Source organism: Oncorhynchus kisutch, linkage group LG24 (genome assembly GCF_002021735.2).
Source record: "Oncorhynchus kisutch isolate 150728-3 linkage group LG24, Okis_V2, whole genome shotgun sequence".
Taxonomy (NCBI): domain Eukaryota; kingdom Metazoa; phylum Chordata; class Actinopteri; order Salmoniformes; family Salmonidae; genus Oncorhynchus; species Oncorhynchus kisutch.
The window spans coordinates 28529662-28554304 of NC_034197.2; the positions used below are offsets into that span (position 1 = coordinate 28529662).

A 24643-nucleotide genomic window follows, 5' to 3' on the forward strand; every position below is an offset into this window, starting at 1 on the left:
TAATCTCCCTCGATCTGGGGCTCCACGCAAGATCTCACCTCGTGGGGTCAAAATGATCACAAGAACGGTGAGCAAAAATCCTAGAACCACACGGGGGGACCTAGTGAATGACCTGCAGAGAGCTGGGACCAAAGTAACAAACGCCTACCATCAGTAACACACTACGCCGCCAGGGACTCAAATCCTGCAGTGCCAGACGTGTCCCCCTGCTTAAGCCAGTACATGTCCAGGCCCGTCTGAAGTTTGCTAGAGAGTATTTGGATGATCCAGAAGAAGATTGGGAGAATGTCATATGGTCAGATGAAACCAAAATATACATTTCTGGTAAAAACTCAACTCGTAGTGTTTGGATGACAAATAATGCTGAGTTGCATCCAAAGAACACCATACCTACTGTGATGCATGGGGGTGGAAACATCATGCTTTGGGCCTGTTTTTCTGCAAAGGGATCAGGACGACTGATCCGTGTAAAGGAAAGAATGAATGGGGCCATGTATCGTGAGATTTTGAGTGAAAACCTCCTTCCATCAGCAAGGAAGCATTGAAGATGACACATGGCTGGGTCTTTCAGCATGACAATGATCCCAAACACATCGCCCGGGCAACGAAGGAGTGGCTTCGTAAGAAGCATTTCAAGGTCCTGGAGTGGCCTAGCCAGTCTCCAGATCTCAACCCCATAGAAAATCTTTGGAGGGAGTTGAAAGTCTGTGTCGCCAAGCAACAGCTCCAAAACATCACTGCTCTAGAGGAGATCTGCACGGAGGAATGGGCCAAAATACCAGCAACAGTGTGTGAAAACCTTGTGAAGACTTACAGAAAACGTTTGACCTCTGTCATTGCCAACAAAGGGTATATAACAAAGTATTGAGATAAACTTTTGTTATTGAGCAAACACTTATTTTCCACCATCATTTGCAAATAAATTCATAAAAAAATCCTACAATGTGATTTTCTGGATTTGTTTTCTCATTTTGTCTGTCATAGTTGAAGTGTACCTATGTTGAAAATTACAGGCCTCTCTCATCTTTTTAAGTGGGATAACTTGCACAATTGGTGGCTGACTAAATACTTTTTTGCCCCACTGTATGTATGTGAAAGCATGGGTTGAGTTGCTAGATTGTAAAGGTCCATTAAGTTTGGACTGGGACTAGATGCTGAGCTACAAAGAGGACTAGGGCATGGTTGAGAGATCTAGACCCAGAGTTACGCTAGATAAGCAGGGCAGGCCCATACCTGAATGAATACAGCTGCCTGCTACGTAGGGTTTATCCAACCTGCCCACCAATCATGTGAGCTGCCCTGGGGGGCAGGACTACAGCTCTAACTTTGTTTATTCACTCACCACCGGAGAAGGCCACACCAAAGAAACATTGATACAAGTAACCAATGAAGAGAAAAACTGATTTAGCTCTAATCAGTAATAGTGTGATCTAGATGTGTTGACATTAGTCTAGTCCGTAGTAAAACTGTAATTTGAGTGATTATTATGTGAATGTTTTTCTTGAAAAGAAAATGACTCATCTCCTCTAACAACCAAATGATGGGTTGAGAAATGACATTGGCAATAATATTCATAACGTAGGCTACATCAAAGTCTGAAACGCTGGAGAAATCTTAAGTTATTTGGCACGACAATGAGTGAGAACAAGAGAGAGAGAGAGAGCGTTAACAATAACAATACTAACAATAACAAGAACAATAACGTTAACATTAACAATAACGTTAACAATAATGTTAACATTAACCATACTAATATTAACATTAACAATACTAACATTAACAATAATGTTAACATTAACAATAATGTTAACATTAACAATACTAACATTAACAATAACGTTAACATTAACAATAACGTTAACATTAACAATACTAACATTAACAATAACGTTAACATTAACATTAACAATACTAACATTAACAATAACGTTAACATTAACAATAACGTTAACAATAATAATACTAACATTAACAATAATGTTAACAATAGCGTTAACATTAACAATACTAACATTAACAATTATGTTAACATTAATAATAATGTTAACAATAACGTGAACAATAATGTTAACATTAACAATATTAACATTAACAATAATGTTAACATTAACAATACTAACATTAACAATAACGTCAACATTAACAATACTAACATTAACAATAACGTTAACATTAACAATACTAACATTAACAATAATGTTAACATTAACAATACTAGCATTAACAATAACGTTAACATGAACAATAACGTTAACATTAACAATAACATTAACAATACTAACATTAACAATAACGTTAACATTAACAATAACATTAACAATACTAACATTAACAATAACGTTAACATTAACAATACTAACATTACAATAACGTTAACATTAACAATAACATTAACAATAACGTTAACATGAACAATAACGTTAACATTAACAATAACGTTAACATTAACAATAACATTAACAATACTAACATTAACAATAACGTTAACAATAGCGTTAACATTAACAATACTAACATTAACAATCATGTTAACACTAACAATACTAACATTAACAATAATGTTAACATTAATAATAATGTGAACAATAATGTGAACAATAACAATATTAACATCAACAATAACGTTAACATTAACAATACTAACATTAACAATAACGTTAACATTAACAATACTAACATTAACAATAACGTCAACATTAACAATACTAACATTAACAATACTGTTACCATTAACAATACTGTTAACATTAACAATACTAACATTAACAATAACGTCAACATTAACAATACTAACATTAACAATAATGTTAACATTAACCATACTAACATTAACAATAACGTTACCATTAACCATACTAACATTAACAATACTAACATTAACAATACTAACAATAACGTTAACAATACTACACTGTCATGGTAGATGTTTCCATGGGAAGGTACCATTTCAAACATGTTACTGTAGATCTCACCTGCGTCGCTAAAGCTACCCGCAAAACCCTGGCTTCAGTGGATGAACACCAAATGACATCCACAGCGTGTCTCTATAGTACTGAAGACTAGTGAAACAGAATAGGATAGTAGCCCGATGTAGACCACAAAGGGAGCCAAGCAGAGGGAAGGAGGGAGCCAAGCAGAGGGAAGGAGGGGGCCAAGCAGAGGGAAGGAGGGAGCCATGCAGAGGGAAGGAGGGAGCCAAGCAGAGGGAAGGAGGGAGCCATGCAGAGGGAAGGAGGGAGCCAAGAAGAGGGAAGGATGGAGCAAAGCAGAGGGAAGGAGGGAACCAAGCAGAGGGAAGGAGGGAGCCAAGCAGAGGGAAGGAGGGAGCCATGCAGAGGGAAGGAGGGAGCCAAGCAGAGGGAAGGAGGGAGCCAAGCAGAGGGAAGGATGGAGCCAAGCAGAGGGAAGGAGGGAGCCATGCAGAGGGAAGGAGGGAGCCAAGCAGAGGGAAGGAGGGAGCCAAGCAGAGGGAAGGATGGAGCCAAGCAGAGGGAAGGAGGGAGCCATGCAGAGGGAAGGAGGGAGCCAAGCAGAGGGAAGGAGGGAGCCATGCAGAGGGAAGGAGGGAGCCAAGCAGAGGGAAGGAGGGAGCCAAGCAGAGGGAAGGAGGGAGCCATGCAGAGGGAAGGAGGGAGCCAAGCAGAGGGAAGGAGGGAGCCAAGCAGAGGGAAGGAGGGAGCCATGCAGAAGGAAGGAGGGAGCCATGCAGAGGGAAGGAGGGAGCCATGCAGAGGGAAGGAGGGAGCCAAGCAGAGGGAAGGAGGGAGCCAAGCAGAGGGAAGGATGGAGCCAAGCAGAGGGAAGGAGGGAGCCAAGCAGAGGGAAGGAGGGAGCCATGCAGAGGGAAGGAGGGAGCCAAGCAGAGGGAAGGATGGAGCCAAGCAGAGGGAAGGAGGGAGCCATGCAGAGGGAAGGAGGGAGCCATGCAGAGGGAAGGATGGAGCAAAGCAGAGGGAAGGAGGGAGCCATGCAGAGGGAAGGAGGGAGCCAAGCAGAGGGAAGGAGGGAGCCAAGCAGAGGGAAGGATGGAGCCAAGCAGAGGGAAGGAGGGAGCCAAGCAGAGGGAAGGAGGGAGCCATGCAGAGGGAAGGAGGGAGCCAAGCAGAGGGAAGGATGGAGCCAAGCAGAGGGAAGGAGGGAGCCATGCAGAGGGAAGGAGGGAGCCATGCAGAGGGAAGGATGGAGCAAAGCAGAGGGAAGGAGGGAGCCAAGCAGAGGGAAGGATGGAGCCAAGCAGAGGGAAGGAGGGAGCCATGCAGAGGGAAGGAGGGAGCCAAGCAGAGGGAAGGAGGGAGCCATGCAGAGGGAAGGAGGGAGCCAAGAAGAGGGAAGGATGGAGCAAAGCAGAGGGAAGGAGGGAACCAAGCAGAGGGAAGGAGGGAGCCAAGCAGAGGGAAGGAGGGAGCCATGCAAAGGGAAGGAGGGAGCCAAGCAGAGGGAAGAAGGGAGCCAAGCAGAGGGAAGGAGGGAGCCAAGCAGAGGGAAGGAGGGAGCCATGCAGAGGGAAGGATGGAGCCAAGCAGAGGGAAGGAGGGAGCCATGCAGAGGGAAGGAGGGAGCCAAGCAGAGGGAAGGAGGGAGCAAAGCAGAGGGAAGGAGGGAACCAAGCAGAGGGAAGGAGGGAGCCAAGCAGAGGGAAGGAGGGAGCCATGCAGAGGGAAGGAGGGAGCCATGCAGAGGGAAGGAGGGAGCCAAGCAGAGGGAAGGAGGGAGCCAAGCAGAGGGAAGGATGGAGCCAAGCAGAGGGAAGGAGGGAGCCATGCAGAGGGAAGGAGGGAGCCAAGCAGAGGGAAGGAGGGAGCCATGCAGAGGGAAGGAGGGAGCCAAGCAGAGGGAAGGATGGAGCCAAGCAGAGGGAAGGAGGGAGCCATGAAGAGGCAAGGAGGGAGCCATGCAGAGGGAAGGATGGAGCAAAGCAGAGGGAAGGAGGGAGCCAAGCAGAGGGAAGGATGGAGCCAAGCAGAGGGAAGGAGGGAGCCATGCAGAGGGAAGGAGGGAGCCAAGCAGAGGGAAGGAGGGAGCCATGCAGAGGGAAGGAGGGAGCCAAGCAGAGAGAAGGAGGGAGCCATGCAGAGGGAAGGAGGGAACCAAGCAGAGGGAAGGAGGGAGCCAAGCAGAGGGAAGGAGGGAGCCATGCAGAGGGAAGGAGGGAGCCAAGCAGAGGGAAGGAGGGAGCCATGCAGAGGGAAGGAGGGAGCCAAGCAGAGAGAAGGAGGGAGCCATGCAGAGGGAAGGAGGGAACCAAGCAGAGGGAAGGAGGGAGCCAAGCAGAGGGAAGGAGGGAGCCAAGCAGAGGGAAGGATGGAGCCAAGCAGAGGGAAGGAGGGAGCCATGCAGAGGGAAGGAGGGAGCCAAGCAGGGTGAAGGAGTGAGCCAAGCAGAGGGTAGGAGGGAGCCAAGCAGAGGGAAGGAGGGAGCCAAGCAGGGTGAAGGAGTGAGCCAAGCAGAGGGTAGGAGGGAGCAGCTGCTATTTTTAGTGTTTCAGAATTAATAATTTCTCACCCTGTGATCCTCTGATTGTTTGGTGAGAAATTATAGATGGCCACATGAACATTTCCTGTCTCCCATCAATCAGGATGTAGCCTATCATACCTTCCGCCTGGAGGTAGCTGGCCGAACTCACTAACACACACACAGACAAACACAATATACTGCATGTATGTTAACAAACACTATCATAAGATCACACACATACACACAATACAGGAGTCACACAAACACTATCATAAGATCACACACAAGGGAGTCAAATATCTTAAGGAATCTGACAGAAACAGTGAATCTTAGTTCATCATCAATAGTTTATTTTTGGGGGATTTTGCCAATCTTCCAAAACACGATAGTAACATAATTGCAGTCCATCATCCACCATTCATTCCATATCACTAGATTCCTTGGAAGAATGTCATGATGCTTTCCTGCTCTATTAATAGTAGGGAGAGATTGGACATGGTTTATTCAGACATGTGTGCTCTCTGTTCTCTCTCTCTCTGATCCCTAGACAGTTATGGCTCCCAAATTGGCCCGAGCAGATCGGCAGGATGGAGAAGGCAGGACTAGAGTCCACCTCTGAGCCAATGAGCTAGTCAACGAGGAAGTGATACACTCAGAGAGTAAGCCTCATCAGATTGCACTCTGGGAAGAGAGTGATCTAACCAATCAGAATGATCCCTAATAACTGACCTAAAGACAACCTTGACCTAAAAAGGGGTCTCTTCAGTCAAAACTGGTCACCATGGATATGTTAAAAATGATACACTGTTTCCTTATACTGTAGCTTCTTTGAAAATCTCACTGTACATATGGTTTTGTTGAGTAAATTAATTCAAACATGCATCATTGAAGCACTCAAATTATTCAATTTTAGATGTATTTCTGAATCCTGGTGATTGGGCTTGCTTGATTGAATAGGGCCCCAAACTGCATTTCTATCTTGGAAATATCTGCTATCAGAATGAATGTTGGATGACTTTACACAGACCTGCTATCAGAATGAATGTTGGATGACTTTACACAGACCTGCTATCAGAATGAATGGTGGATGACTTTACACAGACCTGCTATCAGAATGAATGGTGGATGACTTTACACAGACCTGCTATCAGAATGAATGGTGGATGACTTTACACAGACCTGCTATCAGAATGAATGTTGGATGACTTTACACAGACCTGCTATCAGAATGAATGTTGGATGACTTTACACAGACCTGCTATCAGAATGAATGGTGGATGACTTTACACAGACCTGCTATCAGAATGAATGGTGGATGACTTTACACAGACCTGCTATCAGAATGAATGTTGGATGACTTTACACAGACCTGCTATCAGAATGAATGTTGGATGACTTTACACAGACCTGCTATCAGAATGAATGTTGGATGACTTTACACAGACCTGCTATCAGAATGAATGGTGGATGACTTTACACAGACCTGCTATCAGAATGAATGTTGGATGACTTTACACAGACCTGCTATCAGAATGAATGGTGGATGACTTTACACAGACCTGCTATCAGAATGAATGGTGGATGACTTTACACAGACCTGCTATCAGAATGAATGGTGGATGACTTTACACAGACCTGCTATCAGAATGAATGGTGAATGACTTTACACAGACCTGCTATCAGAATGAATGTTGGATGACTTTACACAGACCTGCTATCAGAATGAATGGTGGATGACTTTACACAGACCTGCTATCAGAATGAATGGTGGATGACTTTACACAGACCTGCTATCAGAATGAATGGTGGATGACTTTACACAGACCTGCTATCAGAATGAATGGTGGATGACTTTACACAGACCTGCTATCAGAATGAATGTTGGATGACTTTACACAGACCTGCTATCAGAATGAATGGTGGATGACTTTACACAGACCTGCTATCAGAATGAATGTTGGATGACTTTACACAGACCTGCTATCAGAATGAATGGTGGATGACTTTACACAGACCTGCTATCAGAATGAATGGTGGATGACTTTACACAGACCTGCTATCAGAATGAATGGTGGATGACTTTACACAGACCTGCTATCAGAATGAATGGTGGATGACTTTACACAGACCTGCTATCAGAATGAATGTTGGATAACTTTACACAGACCTGCTATCAGAATGAATGGTGGATGACTTTACACAGACCTGCTTTCAGAATGAATGGTGGATGACTTTACACAGACCTGCTATCAGAATGAATGGTGGATGACTTTACACAGACCTGCTATCAGAATGAATGCTGGATGACTTTACACAGACCGTTATGGTCCGAGGTGTAGACTCTGTAGTGACAAATCAAAACCAATGGAATATCAAGCATTTCGCTACACCTGCAATAACATCTGCTAAATATTTGTTTGATCTTAATGAAGACCATCCAATTGCTCCTTGGTGTAAAACAACCTCGTAGAAAGTACAAATCATCACTATATCAGCAGATGCAGAAGGTCCCAGAGTAAGGAGATAAATATTTGAGATTGTTTTGGATGATCTGCACATTGGTATAAGGAATAGTAAAGTCAAAGGCTGCCACCCCCAGTGCCCTCCACCACCCACTCCTACTGCTGGGTTGTCAATCACACAAAGTGTGTGTGTGTTTACATCATTGGGGTTTAATACGGCTTCAAAAGACATATGATGCATTACCCACACACACAACAAATATGTTGTGTTCATACATACACACAATCCGCCTACACACACACATACATACGCACACACAACAACACACACTACTCAGCACCTGTCATCATGTCATTAAAATGCACAAACACATTTGCCCAACTTCCTTGACGCTATCGCTTTGACGTTACCATTCCGCTATCGCTTCTTCTTCTCGTACCGAATGCCTAGATTTGTTAGCGCAGGCGCTAGACTGGCTACATGAAGGAAATATTAACCGAGTGACTGTGAAAAGCAGGCTAACAGAAGCTTGTGCCCATCCATTAGAGGACTGAATGACCAACATTAGCATGAGGCTCTCCGGCAGCACCCTGCAATGCAGCGACACACACAATGGCGAGTGCCACGCTTCCCCCCTGCCATTCCCCCAGAAAAGCCCTTTTGTTCCCACAGCATCTGGACCTGACCTCCATGCATTCTGGGGCTGGTGACCCCCATCGACCCCCCCCTCTCCTATCCACCCCTTTTGAAAAACCTACTCTGCCTCCACAGCAACCCCCCCTCTCTATCCTACTCTGCCTACACAGCTACCCCCCTCTCTAGCCGTGGTTCTACACCTGCATTGCTTCCTGTTTGGGGTTTTAGGCTGGGTTTCTGTACAGCACTTTGAGATATCAGCTGATGTACGAAGGGCTATGTAAATAAATTTGATTTGATTTGATATCCTACTCTGCCTCCACAGCGACCCCCCCTTTCTATCCTACTCTGCCTCCACAGCGACCCCCCCCTCTCTATCCTACTCTGCCACCACAGCAACCCCCCCTTTCTATCCTACTCTGCCTCCACAGCGACCCCCCCTCTCTATCTTACTCTGCCTCCACAGCGACCCCCCCTCTATCGTTATCTGCCTCCACAGAAACCCCCCCTCTCTATACTAGTCTGCCTCCACAGTGACCCCCTCTCTCTATCCTTCTCTGCCTCCACAGTAATCCCCCCTCTCTATCCTACTCTGCCTCCGCAGCAACCCCTCCTCTCTATTCTACTCTGCCTCCACAGCGACCCCCCCTCTATCCTTCTCTGCCTCCACAGCAACCCCCCCTCTCTATACTAGTCTGCCTCCACAGCGACCCCCCCTCTCTATACTACTCTGCCTCCACAGCGACCCCTCCTCTCTCTCCTACTCTGCCTTCACAGCAAACCCCCTCTCTATATCCTACTCTGCCTCCACAGCAACCCCCCCTCTCTATACTAGTCTGCCTCCACAGTGACCCCCTCTCTCTATCCTACTCTGCCTCCACAGCAACCCCCCCTCTATCCTACTCTGCCTCCACAGCAAACCCCCTCTCTATATCCTACTCTGCCTCCACAGCAACCCCCCCCCTCTATACTAGTCTGCCTCCACAGTGACCCCCTCTCTCTATCCTACTCTGCCTCCACAGCAACCCCCCCTCTATCCTACTCTGCCTCCACAGTAACCCCCCCTCTCTTTCCTACTCAACCTCCACAGCAACCCCCCTCTCTATCCTACTCTGCCTCCATAGTAATCCCCCTCTCTATGCTACTCTGCCTCCACAGCGACCCCCCCATCTCTATCCTACTCTGCCTCCACAGCAACCCCCGCTCTCTATCCTACTCTGCCTCCACAGTAATCCCCCTCTCTATGCTACTCTGCCTCCACAGCGACCCCCCCCATCTCTATCCTACTCTGCCTCCACAGCAACCCCCCCTCTATCCTACTCTGCCTCCATAGTAATCCCCCTCTCTATGCTACTCTGCCTCCACAGCAACCCCCCCTCTCTATCCTACTCTGCCTCCACAGTAATCCCCCTCTCTATGCTACTCTGCCTCCACAGCGACCCCCCCTCTCTATACTACTCTGCCTCTACAGTGACCCCTCCTCTCTCTCCTACTCTGCCTCCACAGCGACCCCCCTCTCTATCCTACTCTGCCTCCACAGCGACCCCCCTCTCTATACTACTCTGCCTCCACAGCGACCCCCCCTCTCTATCCTACTCTGCCTCCACAGCGACCCCTCCTCTTTCTCCTACTCTGCCTCCACAGCGACCCCCCCTCTTTATGCTACTCTGCCTCCACAGCGACCCCCCTCTCTATACTACTCTGCCTCCACAGCGACCCCCCCTCTCTATCCTACTCTGCCTCCACAGCGACCCCTCCTCTCTCTCCTACTCTGCCTCCACAGCGACCCCTCCTCTCTCTCCTACTCTGCCTCCACAGCGACCCCCCCCCCCCTCTCTCTCCTACTCCTTCTTCAGACTGCCCACACCTCCCCTAACCACCCCTTTCTTTCAGTTACGGAGTGCAGCAGTCTCTGGCTCCTTGAAAAGAAGGTCTGTGTACTAGTGGGCCTTACACAAAGCCTGCAAATAAAAAAATGAAAAAGAGGAAAAAAGCTCCACGGCTACTTGCCATCTGTCCCTCTGGTTTGGACGTGCCTGGCCTAGTGTGCCTGCCTCCCCCTCCCTTTCCTTCACCTCATCCCCACCCCCAACTCCCAACCTCCAAACCCACTCTCCCTTCTCCTTCCTTCACCTCATCCCCACCTCAACCTCCAACCCCTCCCCACCTCCCCTTCCTTCGCTCATCCCCACCCTCATCCCCACCCCCAACCTACAACCCCACCTCCCCTTCCTTCACCTCATCCCCACCCCCAACCTCCAACCCCACCTCCCCTCCCCTTCCATCCTTCCTTCCTTCACCTCATCCCCACCCCCAACCTCCAACCCCACCTCCCCTTCCTTCCCCTCATCCCCACCCCCAACCTCCAACCCCACCTCCCCTTCCTTCACCTCATCCCCACCCCCAACCTCCAACCCCACCTCCCCTTCCTTCACCTCATCCCCACCCCCAACCTCCAACCCCACCTCCCCGATTCCCTTTTTAGCTTATATACACACCATCAACCACAATCACATTCAGCCATGCATTTCCCTCCTTGCTCCCCTGCATACATCACAGGCTTCACCGAACGGATGGTAGACGGCGACAATGAAGGAGACGGAGAAGGATAGAATAAGAAGAGCTGCCACTTGCCTGGATGTGGAGAGACGGAGAAGGATAGAATAAGAAGAGCTGCCACTTGCCTGGATGTGGAGAGACGGAGCCAGTGAATCAAGCCGTAATCCTTTCTTTGTGTGAGCTGCAAACAGAGAAATTTGTCTCCCAACAATGATTTCCCCAGCTCGGCGGTGGAGTAGAAAATGGGAAAGCGAGAGAGTGAGGTTGAATGAGAGGGAGGCAGAGAGTGAGAGAGAGAGAGAGAGCAGAAACAGAGAGACAGCAGGAGCGTGTGACAGAGAGAGAGCCACCGTCAAGCTACAGGGACGCTGACAATCAGTAGAGGATTTGAAATGAAAGAGAGGAGAGAGAGGGGGCAGAGAGATAATGTGGGGGAGGGATGGAGGGTTGGTCGGTTGGTTTGCTAGGTGACTCTAACACTGGGATAATGCTGAGATAACCTTCATGTTGGAGCAGAGCAGCAGCTGTAGACGTGAGATGGAAATGAATCCCGAGAGAGAGAACGAGAGAGAGAAGCTTCTCTGTCAATTGTGACATTTGCGGCACATGATAACAAAGGCCATCTGTAGCAGCAGGGCTGGGAAGGAGGGAGAAAGGGAAGGAGGGGGTGGGGAGTTCACATGGCGAGTGTCCTCTTCCTAGAAACACAAAGCAACACTCGAGCCTGTGGCGGAGAAACAAGCACCTGTTAGAGTCAGGCATGGGGAGACAAGAAGTGGGCAGAGAGACAACAACACATGTGCTGGGAAAGGGGGAGGAGAAGGAGGGAGACAAAGGGAAAGAGAGGACAGAGAAGGAGTGTGGGTCCATTTTATTTCACTGCTTTGGGAGTTAAAGATTTGTCTTGTCATGTCATAGAACCATTTGAATTTAATTGAAATCGGTGGCATGGAACTGGGAGAAAGAGAGAGAGATGTTGAGAGAGGAAAAAACACAAACATGGACAACATGATTAGGGTTGCCAAATTCCAGTAACTTTCGCAAAATGTCAAGGTTTTCCGGAAATCCTGGTCGGATGGTTCAGGATTTCCTGCTTCCGGGAATTTTCCAACTGGGATTTCTGAAAAACCTATCCAGAAGTTTAATTTTAGGGCCAGACAATTTTAATTTCAGATTTAACCAAATAAGAAGGAGTATTTCCTATGAATGATTAAACAGGGGCTCATCTTTGTGCATTTATCAATGGCTATTTCCAGGGGCAACTATCTGACTAAGCACTGGTCTCTCTGGCTCCATTTATTTTAACCATCCCTCTTCTCCACATTACTCTGCCCAGGGTTCCCCACTGAAATACAGGTGAACGTGTGAAGGCAACAAGATTTGCATGTGTGTTTATCCACAATCGCTTGTCTTTCCCTTAGGAAGGAGATCAAGATTCCAAAAGCAGTCAGTGGTGTAGTGCTTAGCCAACTCCCTGATCATGCCATGGAATAAATAGTGTATGTTTGGCAAGAAAGGAGCTGACGAAAACACATACAGATCTGTGACCATACTATATTCAACAGGGGCGGCAGGGTAGCCTAGTGGTTAGAGCGTTGGACTAGTAACCGGAAAGTTGCAAGTTCAAATCCACGAGCTGACAAGGTACAAATCTGTTGTTCTGCCCCAGAACAGGTGGTTTTATTTCAATATTTTTTTTTAACCTTTATTTAACCTCTGGTGACTCCCCATCCCGCATGCGGGAGCGTAATCATCGACTGACACTAATTAGCATAACGCAACGGACATAAATATTCTTAGAAAATATTCCTATTCATGAAAATCACAACTGAAATATATTGAGACACAGCTTAGCCTTTTGTTAATCACCCTGTCATCTCAGATTTTCAAAATATGCTTTACAGCCAAAGCTAGACAAGCATTTGTGTAAGTTTATCGATAGCCTAGCATAGCATTTTGTCCAGCTAGCAGCAGGTAACTTGGTCACGGAAATCAAAAAAGCAATCAAATTAAATTGTTTACCTTTGATGAGTTTCAGGATGTTTTCACTCACGAGACTCCCAGTTAGATAGCAAATGTTCCTTTTTCCCAAAATATCATTTTTGTAGGCGAAATAGCTCCGTTTGTGTTTCACGTTTGGCTTGCGGTCACTACAACGGCGAAAAATATTCCAAATTAGCTCCATAATATCGACAGAAACATGGCAAACGTTGTTTATAATCAATCCTCAAGGTGTTTTTCAAATATCTATTCCATAATATATCCACCGGGACAATTCGTTTTTCAGTAGGACCGATTGGAATAATGGCTACCTCTGTATTTTACGCGAGAGTCACTCTGGGAGCCATCAGGTGACCATTTGTGCAATGTAGCCGCTTACGGGTATTCTTCAACATAAATGCGTAAAACTACGTCACAGTGCTGTAGACACCTTGGGGAATACGGAGAAAGAGTAATCTGGTTGATAGCCCATTCACTGCTCAATACGGACGCATTGGAACGCAGCGCTTTCAAAACATGAGGCACTTCCGGATTGGATTTTTCTCAGGCTTTCGCCTGCAACATCAGTTCTGTTATACTTACAGACAATATTTTTACAGTTTTGGAAACTTTAGAGTGTTTTCTATCCTAAGCCGTCAATTATATGCATATTCTAGCATCTTGTCCTGGCAAAATATCCCGTTTACTACGGGAACGTTATTTTTCCAAAAATGAAAATACTGCCCCCTAGTCACAAATGGTTTTAACTCGGCAAGTCAGTTAAGAACAAATTCTTATTTTCAATGACGGCCTAGGAACAGTGGGTTAACTGCCTGTTCAGGGGCAGAATGACAGATTTGTACCTTGTCAGCTCAGGGGTTTGAACTTGCAACCTTCCGGTTACTATTCCATCGCTCTAACCACTAGGCTACCCTGCCGCCCCACTGTTCCTAGGCCGTCATTGAAAATAAGAATTTGTTCTTAGCTGACTTGCCTAGTTAAATAAAAGGAAAAATAAAACACCAAAAAAACCCAGTCATGTTGGATTTGGTGGACCCGCCAGGACAGTATGGATGTTTTGGGAATTCCTGCTCTTTCTGTCCTCTGAGCCTGGGTCATTTCCCCATCTCCCTGTTGGGATATGTTCTAGAGCTCAACATGTTCATCACATAATCAGGCAACAAATCTATTTTCAATATATCAGAACATCATAATCCCAGTCAGGCTACCGGGAGAGCAGCTCATAGAGGATTTACCAGTCACAGAGGAGAGAGCGAAAGAGGGATACAGAGAAGAGAGAGAAAGAGGGATACAGAGAGAGAAAGAAGCATACAGAGAGAGAGAAAGAAGGATACAGAGAGAGCGAATGGTAGAAAAAGAGAGACAAAAAGAAAAGAGGTAAAGCCACACACACACACACACACACACACACACACACACACACACACACACACACACACACACACACACACACACACACACACACACACACACACACACACACACACACACACACACACACACACACACACACACACACACACACACAGTTTCACATCCCAGATGCATAAAGAGGTGCTGTGTGGTAGGAAAGGGAATGTCTCTCTCCACTGATGGGATTTTGCTTGTGACTGAGACATGTGATCATGAAAACAACGTCCCCACTGAGAACATCACAACAGCCACACACAACATGCAGCCAAACACACACTCACACACGTGAGCAACTGCTGTCAGGTCCTTGACAATATGCACTGTGGTTGATTAGCAGGGCTTCATTGATTCAGAGGAAGGTTCACGGCCTATCCACAACAGACCACTCGACCAGAATATTTTGAATGTAAAGCTCCACTTTCAAAAACATACTATTCAAATGTATCAGCGACTACATGGAGTAAACTGTCACATAATGTTGTACTGCAGAAGTGTACCATGCCCAGCACCAATCACATCCAACAGATAATGAGCTGACCTCACAGTACACAGTTGTCTGCTCTGGCATCCACCCAGGTCATTGGCCCACCACACCACACACTGTACTGTAGTTAAGTGAAACATCTGGGAGGGCAGATTTCCAGTGTCGGGAGGACAAGTGGATCACTGGCGTTCCAAAAACCCAGAACATTTTTATTAGATTACGGTACATCTGAATGGCTTATTTGTGTCTACGCACTTAGAAAAATGGGTTTTTGGTCTGTCCCCATAGGAGAACCCTTTTTGATTCCAGGTAGAACCCTTTTTGGATTCCAGATAGAACCCTCTCTGGAAATGGTTCTACATGGAACCCACAGCCGAAGAACCCTTTAAGGTCCTAGATAGCACCTTTTTTTCTAAGAGTGTATGTTCCTTTATGGGTGGGGTGGGGGGGGGATATTATGAGGAGTTAGAGGGAAAGATGAGGTGGGGTGGGGGGGGGGGATATTATGAGGAGTTAGAGGGAAAGATGGGGTGGGGTGGGGGGGGGGGATATTATGAGGAGTTAGAGGGAAAGATGAGGTGGGGTGGGGGGGGGGGATATTATGAGGAGTTAGAGGGAAAGATGAGGTGGGGTGGGGGGGGGGATATTATGAGGAGTTAGAGGGAAAGATGAGGTGGGGTGGGGGGGGGATATTATGAGGAGTTAGAGGGAAAGATGAGGTGGGGTGGGGGGGGGATATTATGAGGAGTTAGAGGGAAAGATGAGGTGGGGTGGGGGGGGGATATTATGAGGAGTTAGAGGGAAAGATGAGGTGGGGTGGGGGTGGGGGGATATTATGAGGAGTTAGAGGGAAAGATGAGGTGGGGTGGGGGGGGGGGATATTATGAGGAGTTAGAGGGAAAGATGAGGTGGGGTGAAAGGGGAGGCAGAGAAGGAATATTGTGAGGATGATGAGGAGTTTTAGGAGGAGCAAGACGAAGATGAGACTGAAGATTAGGGGGTGGAACTCACAAGGCATAGCATGGTGGTAGAGGTTAGCTCTGATGGTCTGTTGGAGCTCATGGTCGGGGGAGGACTTCTGAAACCTCAGGCTCAGGTAGAGCTTCAAGTCCTTGTTCAGCTTGTTACCTGCACAGGGAAACCACACAGGAACAATGGTTACGCCTCATTTCATAATACACAATTTGCATAGCAAATTTGAACATTTGAACATTTTGTGTGCCAGGTGTTGGATCTGTATGTGCTTCAGCCCACTCCTCTGACTATTGTTGTCATGCCATACATGTGTTGTTTACCAAGGAATGACATGTTTCTTTTGGTTTCACAAGTAGCACATGTAATTCCTATCTGGCAGTGGCAGTATATTCATTACACTCTGGTGAAGTCATCATTTTGGGACCAAATCAGAGCTGGTTGATTAGCAGCAGTGAATGTTTCAGCTGCCACATAGCTGATGGACCTCACCACGTCTGCTCAACTTCACCCACAGGCACAGAGAGAGAGAGAGAGAGAGAGAGAGAGAGAGAGGAGGAGGAAGGAAGGAAGGAAGAAGAAAAGAGAAAGACAGAAATAGATAGAGAGAAATTGTGAGAGGGGGAAGTAGAGAGAGCGAGAGAGAGAAATGGAGAGAAAGAGAAAGATAAGACAGACATGCACAAACAGCAAGCGAGGTGGGCTGAGGTAATTGAGAACAACAGTTCCCTGATTTGCTAAGAGCTGCCAGGTTCAGTCAGCATCTGTCCAATCAGAGCCCCTGACGCGCTCCCTCTCTGCTGTGTTTGAATGAAGCCCTCAGTCTCCCAGAAGGAGAGGAGTCACAATGGGGCCAGATGGCCAGGGCTCTCTCTCACGCCAGGGTCTCATTTAGGACCGTTTAATGATCTCCAAATATATCATCCATGTCTGGGGAGCTGGCCAGCCATTTTGGGGGCATTGGCCAGCATCTCTCCACACAGACCCCTGACCATGATGGAAGCTGCTTATTAATATATATTGTAATGACACTATTCAATGTGTATAGATCGTTAAAAACATAATACAACAAGTTTAACATGAACAGTCATATTAAATAAAAATAGATTTATTTGTTATAATTTTTTGAAGAAAATATTTTTTATAGCTACAATATGTAACTTTCTGGGTGACCCGACCAAATTTGCATAGACATGTGAGTTATAGATCAGTTCTTATGTGTGATATTTCTATGCTTCCCGTTCTTAAGTATCGTTATTGCATCTTTTATTTTTGGTTTTGTACACCAGCTTCAAATATCTGAAAATACTATATTTTTAGTTATGAAAAATATATTTCACAGCGGTTTAGATGGTACAATGATTAACGACACAATGGTTGCTTGTTTAGTCACAAACTGAAATTAGGCAAACTATTTTAATTTTAGCAACCAGGAAATGGCAGAGCTTTTTCTGCATAGTGCATCTTTAAATGGCTGGTTATATTATTAGAAAGGAAAAGTTTAGTTCTTTGTAGCTAAAATGTGTTCACCATTTGAGAGTATATACCACTTACTAGTAGCCACTTGAAGTTCAGCAAATCAGCTACTCAGAGATGAATTCATCTTCTGATTATAACTAATCAACTAATTGAGGTTATGATTATTATTTGACCCCCTGATTAGTTAGAAACAAAATGATTTGGGAACAAAAGCCTTCTCATAGATATAGAACAGAACAGATTGGCCCATCGAATAAAATAGATATAGAACTGTTTCAGACAGACAGACATCTGTCACACAGCCGTGTGGCCCTGCATCACCTCATCTTCCCATGGACTCACACAGCTTAACCACAGACCACACATAAATCTATGTCCACCCCAACCAGCCTGTTCACAACTTACAGTACAGACTCACTTTCAGTTTTACCAATGCAACACCCACAACCCTAATGCAACCTCTGACCTATATACACAAAAGGTTTCCAAAAGGGTTCTGCAGCTGTACGTACAGGACCTTCAAACTCCACTCTGGACCTGGAAGCCAGTTCCACTGCATGTTTTCCCATTGTTACCCTCTAACCAGGAACTGATTTAGACCTGGGACACCAGGTGTGTGCAGTTAATTATCAGGCAGAACAGAAAACGAGCTGGCTCCCAACCTCGTGGGGTAAGAGTTGACTACCCCTGCAGAAGTAGACGCCTTTGTGGGAAAAAAAATGGCTCTACCTCGAACCAAAAGGGTTCTTCAAAAGGTTATCCTACAGTATACACTTTTCTAAGAGTGTACTGTATACCCGAGGCACAGCATCTCAATGCTAGAGGCGTCACTACAGACCCTGGTTTGATCCTGGTTTATATCACAACCGGCCGTGATCGGGAGTCCCATAGTGCGGCGCACAATTGGCCCAGCATCGTCTGGGTGAGGGAAGGGTTTGTAAATAAGAATTTGTTCTTAACAGACTTGCCTGGTTAAACAAACACATAAAGAAATATAGCACCAATGAGTCCTCACAAATACAGCATCAAAGGGAACATTATCAAATTACCATTCCATCCCAGAGAATAAACAACAATATTCAGTTTAACCTAAACTCATAGAAATACAACCATTACATGTTGTCAGGGTAGGAATCTGAAACACTGCCCAGCAGCTAGCGTGCTCTGCTGTATTTTTCCGTTCCCCTACACACACAGCCCTCTGTGTAATTCTGTGCGAGCAAAGCACAGTCAGGTAATTGTTACCTAGCAACCAGCCAGTCCTGACAACCATCGTTACGGTCCCTGCTAGGCAAGCAGCCTGCATTCAGACTAAAAACATTTAGAAATACAAGCTAGCACAAACACACATCAGTGTGCGCACGCACGCACGCACGCACGCACGCACACACACACACACACACACACACACACACACACACACACACACACACACACACACACACACACACACACACACACACACACACACACACACACACACACACACACACACACACACACACAGGTCAATGGACAAGGTTTAGTCCTCTAAAACATGGGTACATTAGATGTGTCATAGGGATAACATGTCTTCTAATCGCTATCATCAGAATAGTCGTATACATGTGATTTACCGTCACTCATGAAAAATACTCAACATCTTCCTCAATCCTGAGCCCCAGTAGTATCCCCTGGGGGGGGACCACCATTAGGCATTACATCACCTCTCCTGTGGCTGGGGAGAGCTGGTACAGAGCTGGAACAGAGCAGGCAGGGTGCAGGCAGCCCAGGTGTCATGCCCCATCAATGATGAAGTCATCAAATATTTAAGATTTTCAAGGATTTACAGCCATGTGCAGCAGGGATTATTTCAAACACAGTGTGGCACAGTGTGGCACAGTGTGTGTGTGTGTGTGTGTGTGTGTACCTGCATGAGATTGAGAGTGTGTATGTGCTGCTGTTTCTCTCTCTCCACACAGAAACAGTTAAATAAACACACAGAGAAATTCCGTACACATTTGCACGCACAGGAATGAGACAAACATGACCACTGCTCATATTTACCAAATCGAAAATCAACGCAACCGCCATACATACACACACAAGAGACGTTGATGTTTCAATATTCTTCGATTGTCCTGATCCCATTTTTGACAGACAATGAGTTCATCAGTGATGGAGTGGGAAGCCGAGGCAAATCCCTCCAAGAACACTCTGCCCCAGATAAGGAGTTGAGGAACACACAGAGGTCAAGGAGACATCTCTACACACACACACAGTCTCTGCTTCTCCCTGACAGACATGAAGAGTGTGTTCATAAATTCACTCTGGCCATCTACTCCGATTTCAGAGCACTCTCGTCTGAGTGTAACTCGGAGGAGTGTGGTGTCAGGAAAACAACCTCTCACTCAACGTAAACAAAACAAAGGAGATGATCGTGGGCTTCAGGAAACAGCAGAGGGTGCACCCCCCTATCCACATCGATGGGACGGTAGTGGAGAAGGTTGAACGTTTTAAGTTCTTCTGCGTAGGTCAGTACAGGTGCATCAAAGCTAGGACCGAGAGGCTGAAAAACAGATTCTATCTCAAGGCCATCAGACTGTTAAACAGCCATAACTAACACAGAGGCTGCTGCCTTCATACAGACTCAAATCATTGGCCACTTTAATAAATGGATCGCTAGTCACTTTAAATAATGCCACTTTAATAATGTTTACATATCTTACATTACTCATCTCATACTGCATTTTAATATCATCTATTGCATCTCGTCTCTGCCGCTCGGCTATCGCTCATCCATATATTTATATGTACATATTCCTATTCCATCACTTTAGATTTGTGTGTATAAGGTAGTTGTTGTGGAACTGTTAGATTACTTATCAGATATTACTGCACTGTTGGAACTAGAAGCACAAGCATTTCGCTACACTCACATTAACATCTGCTAACCATGTGTATGTGACTAATAAAATTTGATTTGATTTTAAACATAGGCAAAAAACATAATGAAATTGTTGCCAGCAGCACAGTTAGTCACCAACACTCTGGGTAACATGAAAAGAGCCTAATCAGCCCCTGCTAAGGCGAGAAAAATAGAGTGAGGTGTTCTCTCATTTGTGTCTGGAAATAGCTAGCAAGCTAACTAACTTCAGCCAGTTATCTTGGGTGCTTGACTGCCATTGTGAGGTCAGAATGCTCCAATCAACCCTACTCCTTGGCCAGAGCGTCCAGTGTGCGCTCTGAACGCTCAGAGAGCGAAACCCTCTGAATTTACAAACAGACAATATGACAAGGCTCTGAATTTACGGAACAGCCAGAGCGCACTCTGAGCGCTCTGGCGAATTTACAAACACACCCGAACTGAACAGAAACAAACACCAGGGTTAATTCTTAATTGAGTTGGCAATGGCTCTTTACTTCAAATTCAATTCTGAAATTGAATTGGAACACCCCACAGGTAGCAGAATTGGAATTTAATTTGAATTAAAGGAAGCGTAATTTATTTAAATGGAATTCAATGAAATTCAAACTGCTTCTTTATTCTACACATCACCATAGTACCATGTAGCATAACGTTGAAACATTTCATTTTTAAAACTCATACTTCCAAAACAGTTTCCAGTGGTCTGGAAATATTCTATAATATTTAAAAATTCCCTTAATCTTTTTAAATACATTTCCAAGAGTGCATTAGATTAAACAGACCAAGCAGACCAGGCCGTGGTTTGGGATTTAAGTAGTCAATGAAAGAAGTACAAAAATTCTTCCTTAGTTGTACATTTTCTCAAAATCTAATGGTACAGCCTAGACTTGATCCAATATCTTAAGTAGTTGAACATGTTATTACACCAACCTTGTGAAATTGACAAACTGACACATTTTCATTTTCTTTAAAAACAACTTTATATCGAAGGATTGTTTTTGATTTGACAGCCTGCACATGCTCATTTCATCGCAGTTAGACACGAGGACATGTTTCTATGCATGAGCTTAACTAACCAGTGTTTCTGCCTGTCTTCATACAGTACTGTCTTTGACTGCAGTTTGGAAAGGAACAATCTAACATCTCATGACAATGAAAAATACTGTTTGACATCTTTGAGTTAAAATCAAACTAATATTGGAAATGGTATGTGTATTCTTTGCATTAATAAGTGTCATATCCATTTGATAAAACATTTGTCAAATGAAGATGGCGCTGCAGTGGATAGCAGGCTATGACCGAAAACAGCTTCTGGAGATCAGAACAGCGATCACTAACCTCAATTCAGATGACAATTTATACATTAACGAGTCGGCAGCTCTGGACATTCTGCTTACTCTGTACCAGGCCCTAGTCCCTGGGACTCGAAAGTGGAAGCTACGGCACAAAAAAGGCAGACGTGCAGGCATCCTGACAAGACGACACTGGCAAGCAAATAAACCGCCTCTACCCTCCATTCTGTTGGCAAACAGTCCAGTCACTAGAGAACAAACTGGATGAGCTCTGTTCGAGACCAGCCTATCAACGGGAAAAGAAAAGGAGAGCTGCACACTCTAGGAGCTCAGACGCAATAGTTTAATATCAATGTTTGAAAACCAAGCTATCTTCATCAGGGTATATTGAGTAACAATGCGGGTCACTAGTTTATATAGAGTTTGAAAGGACACACACAGGTGTCTATAATCATGGCCAGCTGTGGCTTGATTTCATTGGTTGATTTACAGATAGAAATAGAACATGTAAAAAGCATGAATGGATAACATATGATCATAGATACAACTTGGCTGCATAGGCCTACAAACATTATTTACAATAGATGACAAAAACACAAGAATCACAAGAATGGCTTCAGATCAAAGTCTACATTGAGACCTCGAAGGGAGCAAGGGTCTTTAAATTAAAGATCCAGGCAGCCTCTCGTTTTAACAGCCAATTGTCAAGGTCACCCCCTCTCCTAGGGAGGATGATGTGTTTTATGCCGATATAGCAAAGGAACAACATAGAGTGGTTCACTTCCAAAAAGTGGGCCGCAAATGGGTACATGGAGTTTTTCCACCTAATGGTGCTACGATGCACAGAGATTCTTACTTTTAGTTTGCTCTTCATTTTCCCCACATCATTTTTACCACAAGGACAAGTTATAAGATAAATAACTGCCTTAGTGGAACACGTGATAACACCTTTGGTTGGGATCTGTTTGCCTGTTTGGGGGTGTTTGAAGGATCTACATTGGTAAGTGCCATTGCATTGAGCGCAGCCGTTACACTTGTAGTTTCCATCTGGCGCAAGGAGACGTTGTGCGGGGGTATTTTGGGATGGTAAATCAGAGGTTACCAATTGAGAATGCGACCAATGGAGGGTCCAGAAACACATTACCGATACTGTCATTGGATCTTAGAATGTGCCAATGTTTGTGAAGGATTCCCTTAATTAGTTCAGAGCTCATTGAATAGCGCATAGTAAGAATGCAATAATGCTTCTTTTTGACAGACTTTGCTTGAAAGAGATTATGTCTCGATTTGTTTTGTATTTTCTCAACAACAGTATCGATCTGACCATTTTAGGACCCCCTTTCGTTGAATTTTCTTTGCATCACAGCCATGGTTCTGTGGAAATCGGATTGTTTTTGCAAATTCTTTTGATTAGACAGAATTGCCTGTAGGGTAAGCTGTTTTTCAAGGGAAGCAGATGACAGCTATCAACCCTCAACAAACTGTTACAATCAGTGGGTTTCCTGTAAATATCTGTGTATAGAACATTATCCTCACACAAAATCAAAAGATCAAGGAAACTTGTTGTGTGTCAGATTGCATAGTGAATCTCAGGTGCTCAGAACAAGAGGTAAGAAGCATGGAATGCCTGGAGCTGTTTTGTATCACCCTCCACAAAACCAAAATATCATCAATGTACCGTTTCCAAATAATAATGTTTTTTGAGAGGACTGACGATTTATTGTTTCACCATGCATACCGTACAAATGAACCTAGTTAGGAGCCATAGGGGGTCCCATAGCAGTACCCTTCATCTCGATAAAAAAAACACGTTTGAAACATCAAATAGTTGTGTGTGAGTACTATTTCAGCCAATGTTATAATACATGACCTGGGGGGGTAGTTCAATTGGGTCACGTTGCAAAAGAAAATGTTCCATGGCATCAATACTTCCCTCATGTGGAATATTAGCATATAACGACTAAACATCAAAAGTTAATAACAAGGTATTCTTGTGTTTTTGCTATCTATTGTAAAGAATGTTTGTAGGCCTATGCAGCCAAGTTGTATCAATGATCATATGTTATCAACTCATGCTTCTTTTTTTTCCTTTTTTTTTTACATGTTCTATTTATATAAATCAACCAATGAAATCAAGCTACAGCTGGCCATGATTATAGACACCTGTGTGTGTCCTTTCAAACTCTATATAAACTAGTGACCCGCATTGTTCCTCATTATACCCTGATGAAGACAGCTTGGCTGTCGGAAAGTTGGTATTCAATTATTGCATCTGAGCTCCTAGAGTGTGTAGCTCTCCTTTTCATTTGACGTGTTCTACTCTGCTAGCCAGCACCTCGCCAAACCAGGTGTGCGCTTCTTTCGCCTCCACATATCTTATCAACGAGACCTGAAGAACTGTAATATTCTATGTTTCAAAGAGTTGTGGCTGAACAAGGACATGGATAATATACATTTCGCTGGCTTTTCAATGCTTCTCAGAAGCTCTCAACCTGCTCCACTGCAGCCCCGTCGATGAGAATGGGGGTGTGCTCGGTCCTCCGTTTCCTGTAGTCCACAATCATCTCCTTTGCCTTGATCACGTTGAGGGACAGGTTGTTGTCCTGGCACGTCACGGCCAGGTCTCTGACCTCCTCCCTATAGGCTGTCTCATCATTGTCGGTGATCAGTTCTACAACTGTTGTGTCATCGGCAAACTTGATGGTGTTGGAGTCTTGCCTGGCAATGCAGTCATGAGTGCAGGAGGGGACTGAGCATGCACCCCTGAGGGGTCCCCATGTTGAATATCAGCGTGGCGGATGTTTTGTTACCTACCCTTACCACCTGGGGGCGGCTCGTCAGGAAGTCCAGGATCCAGTTGCAGAGGGAGGTATTCGATCCCAGGGTCCTTAGCTTAGTGATGAGCGTTAAGGGCACTATGGTGTTGAACGCTGAGCTGTAGTCAATGGACAGCATTCTCACATAGGTGTTCCTTTTTGTCCA

General features: G+C 45.2%; 1 protein-coding gene across 11 annotated transcripts in view; it reads right to left on the reverse strand.

The window, feature by feature from the left end:
- The window catches only part of LOC109869032 (membrane-associated guanylate kinase, WW and PDZ domain-containing protein 1), a 200793-nt gene that overhangs the window by 104320 nt on the left and 71830 nt on the right, over window positions 1–24643 (reverse strand). For all 11 annotated transcript variants that reach the window (XM_031803412.1, XM_031803411.1, XM_020458852.2 and 8 more), the window contains exon 2: window positions 16022–16138. In XM_031803412.1, coding sequence (XP_031659272.1) covers window positions 16022–16138 — 117 coding nt within the window. The remainder of the gene's footprint in view (window positions 1–16021; window positions 16139–24643) is intronic.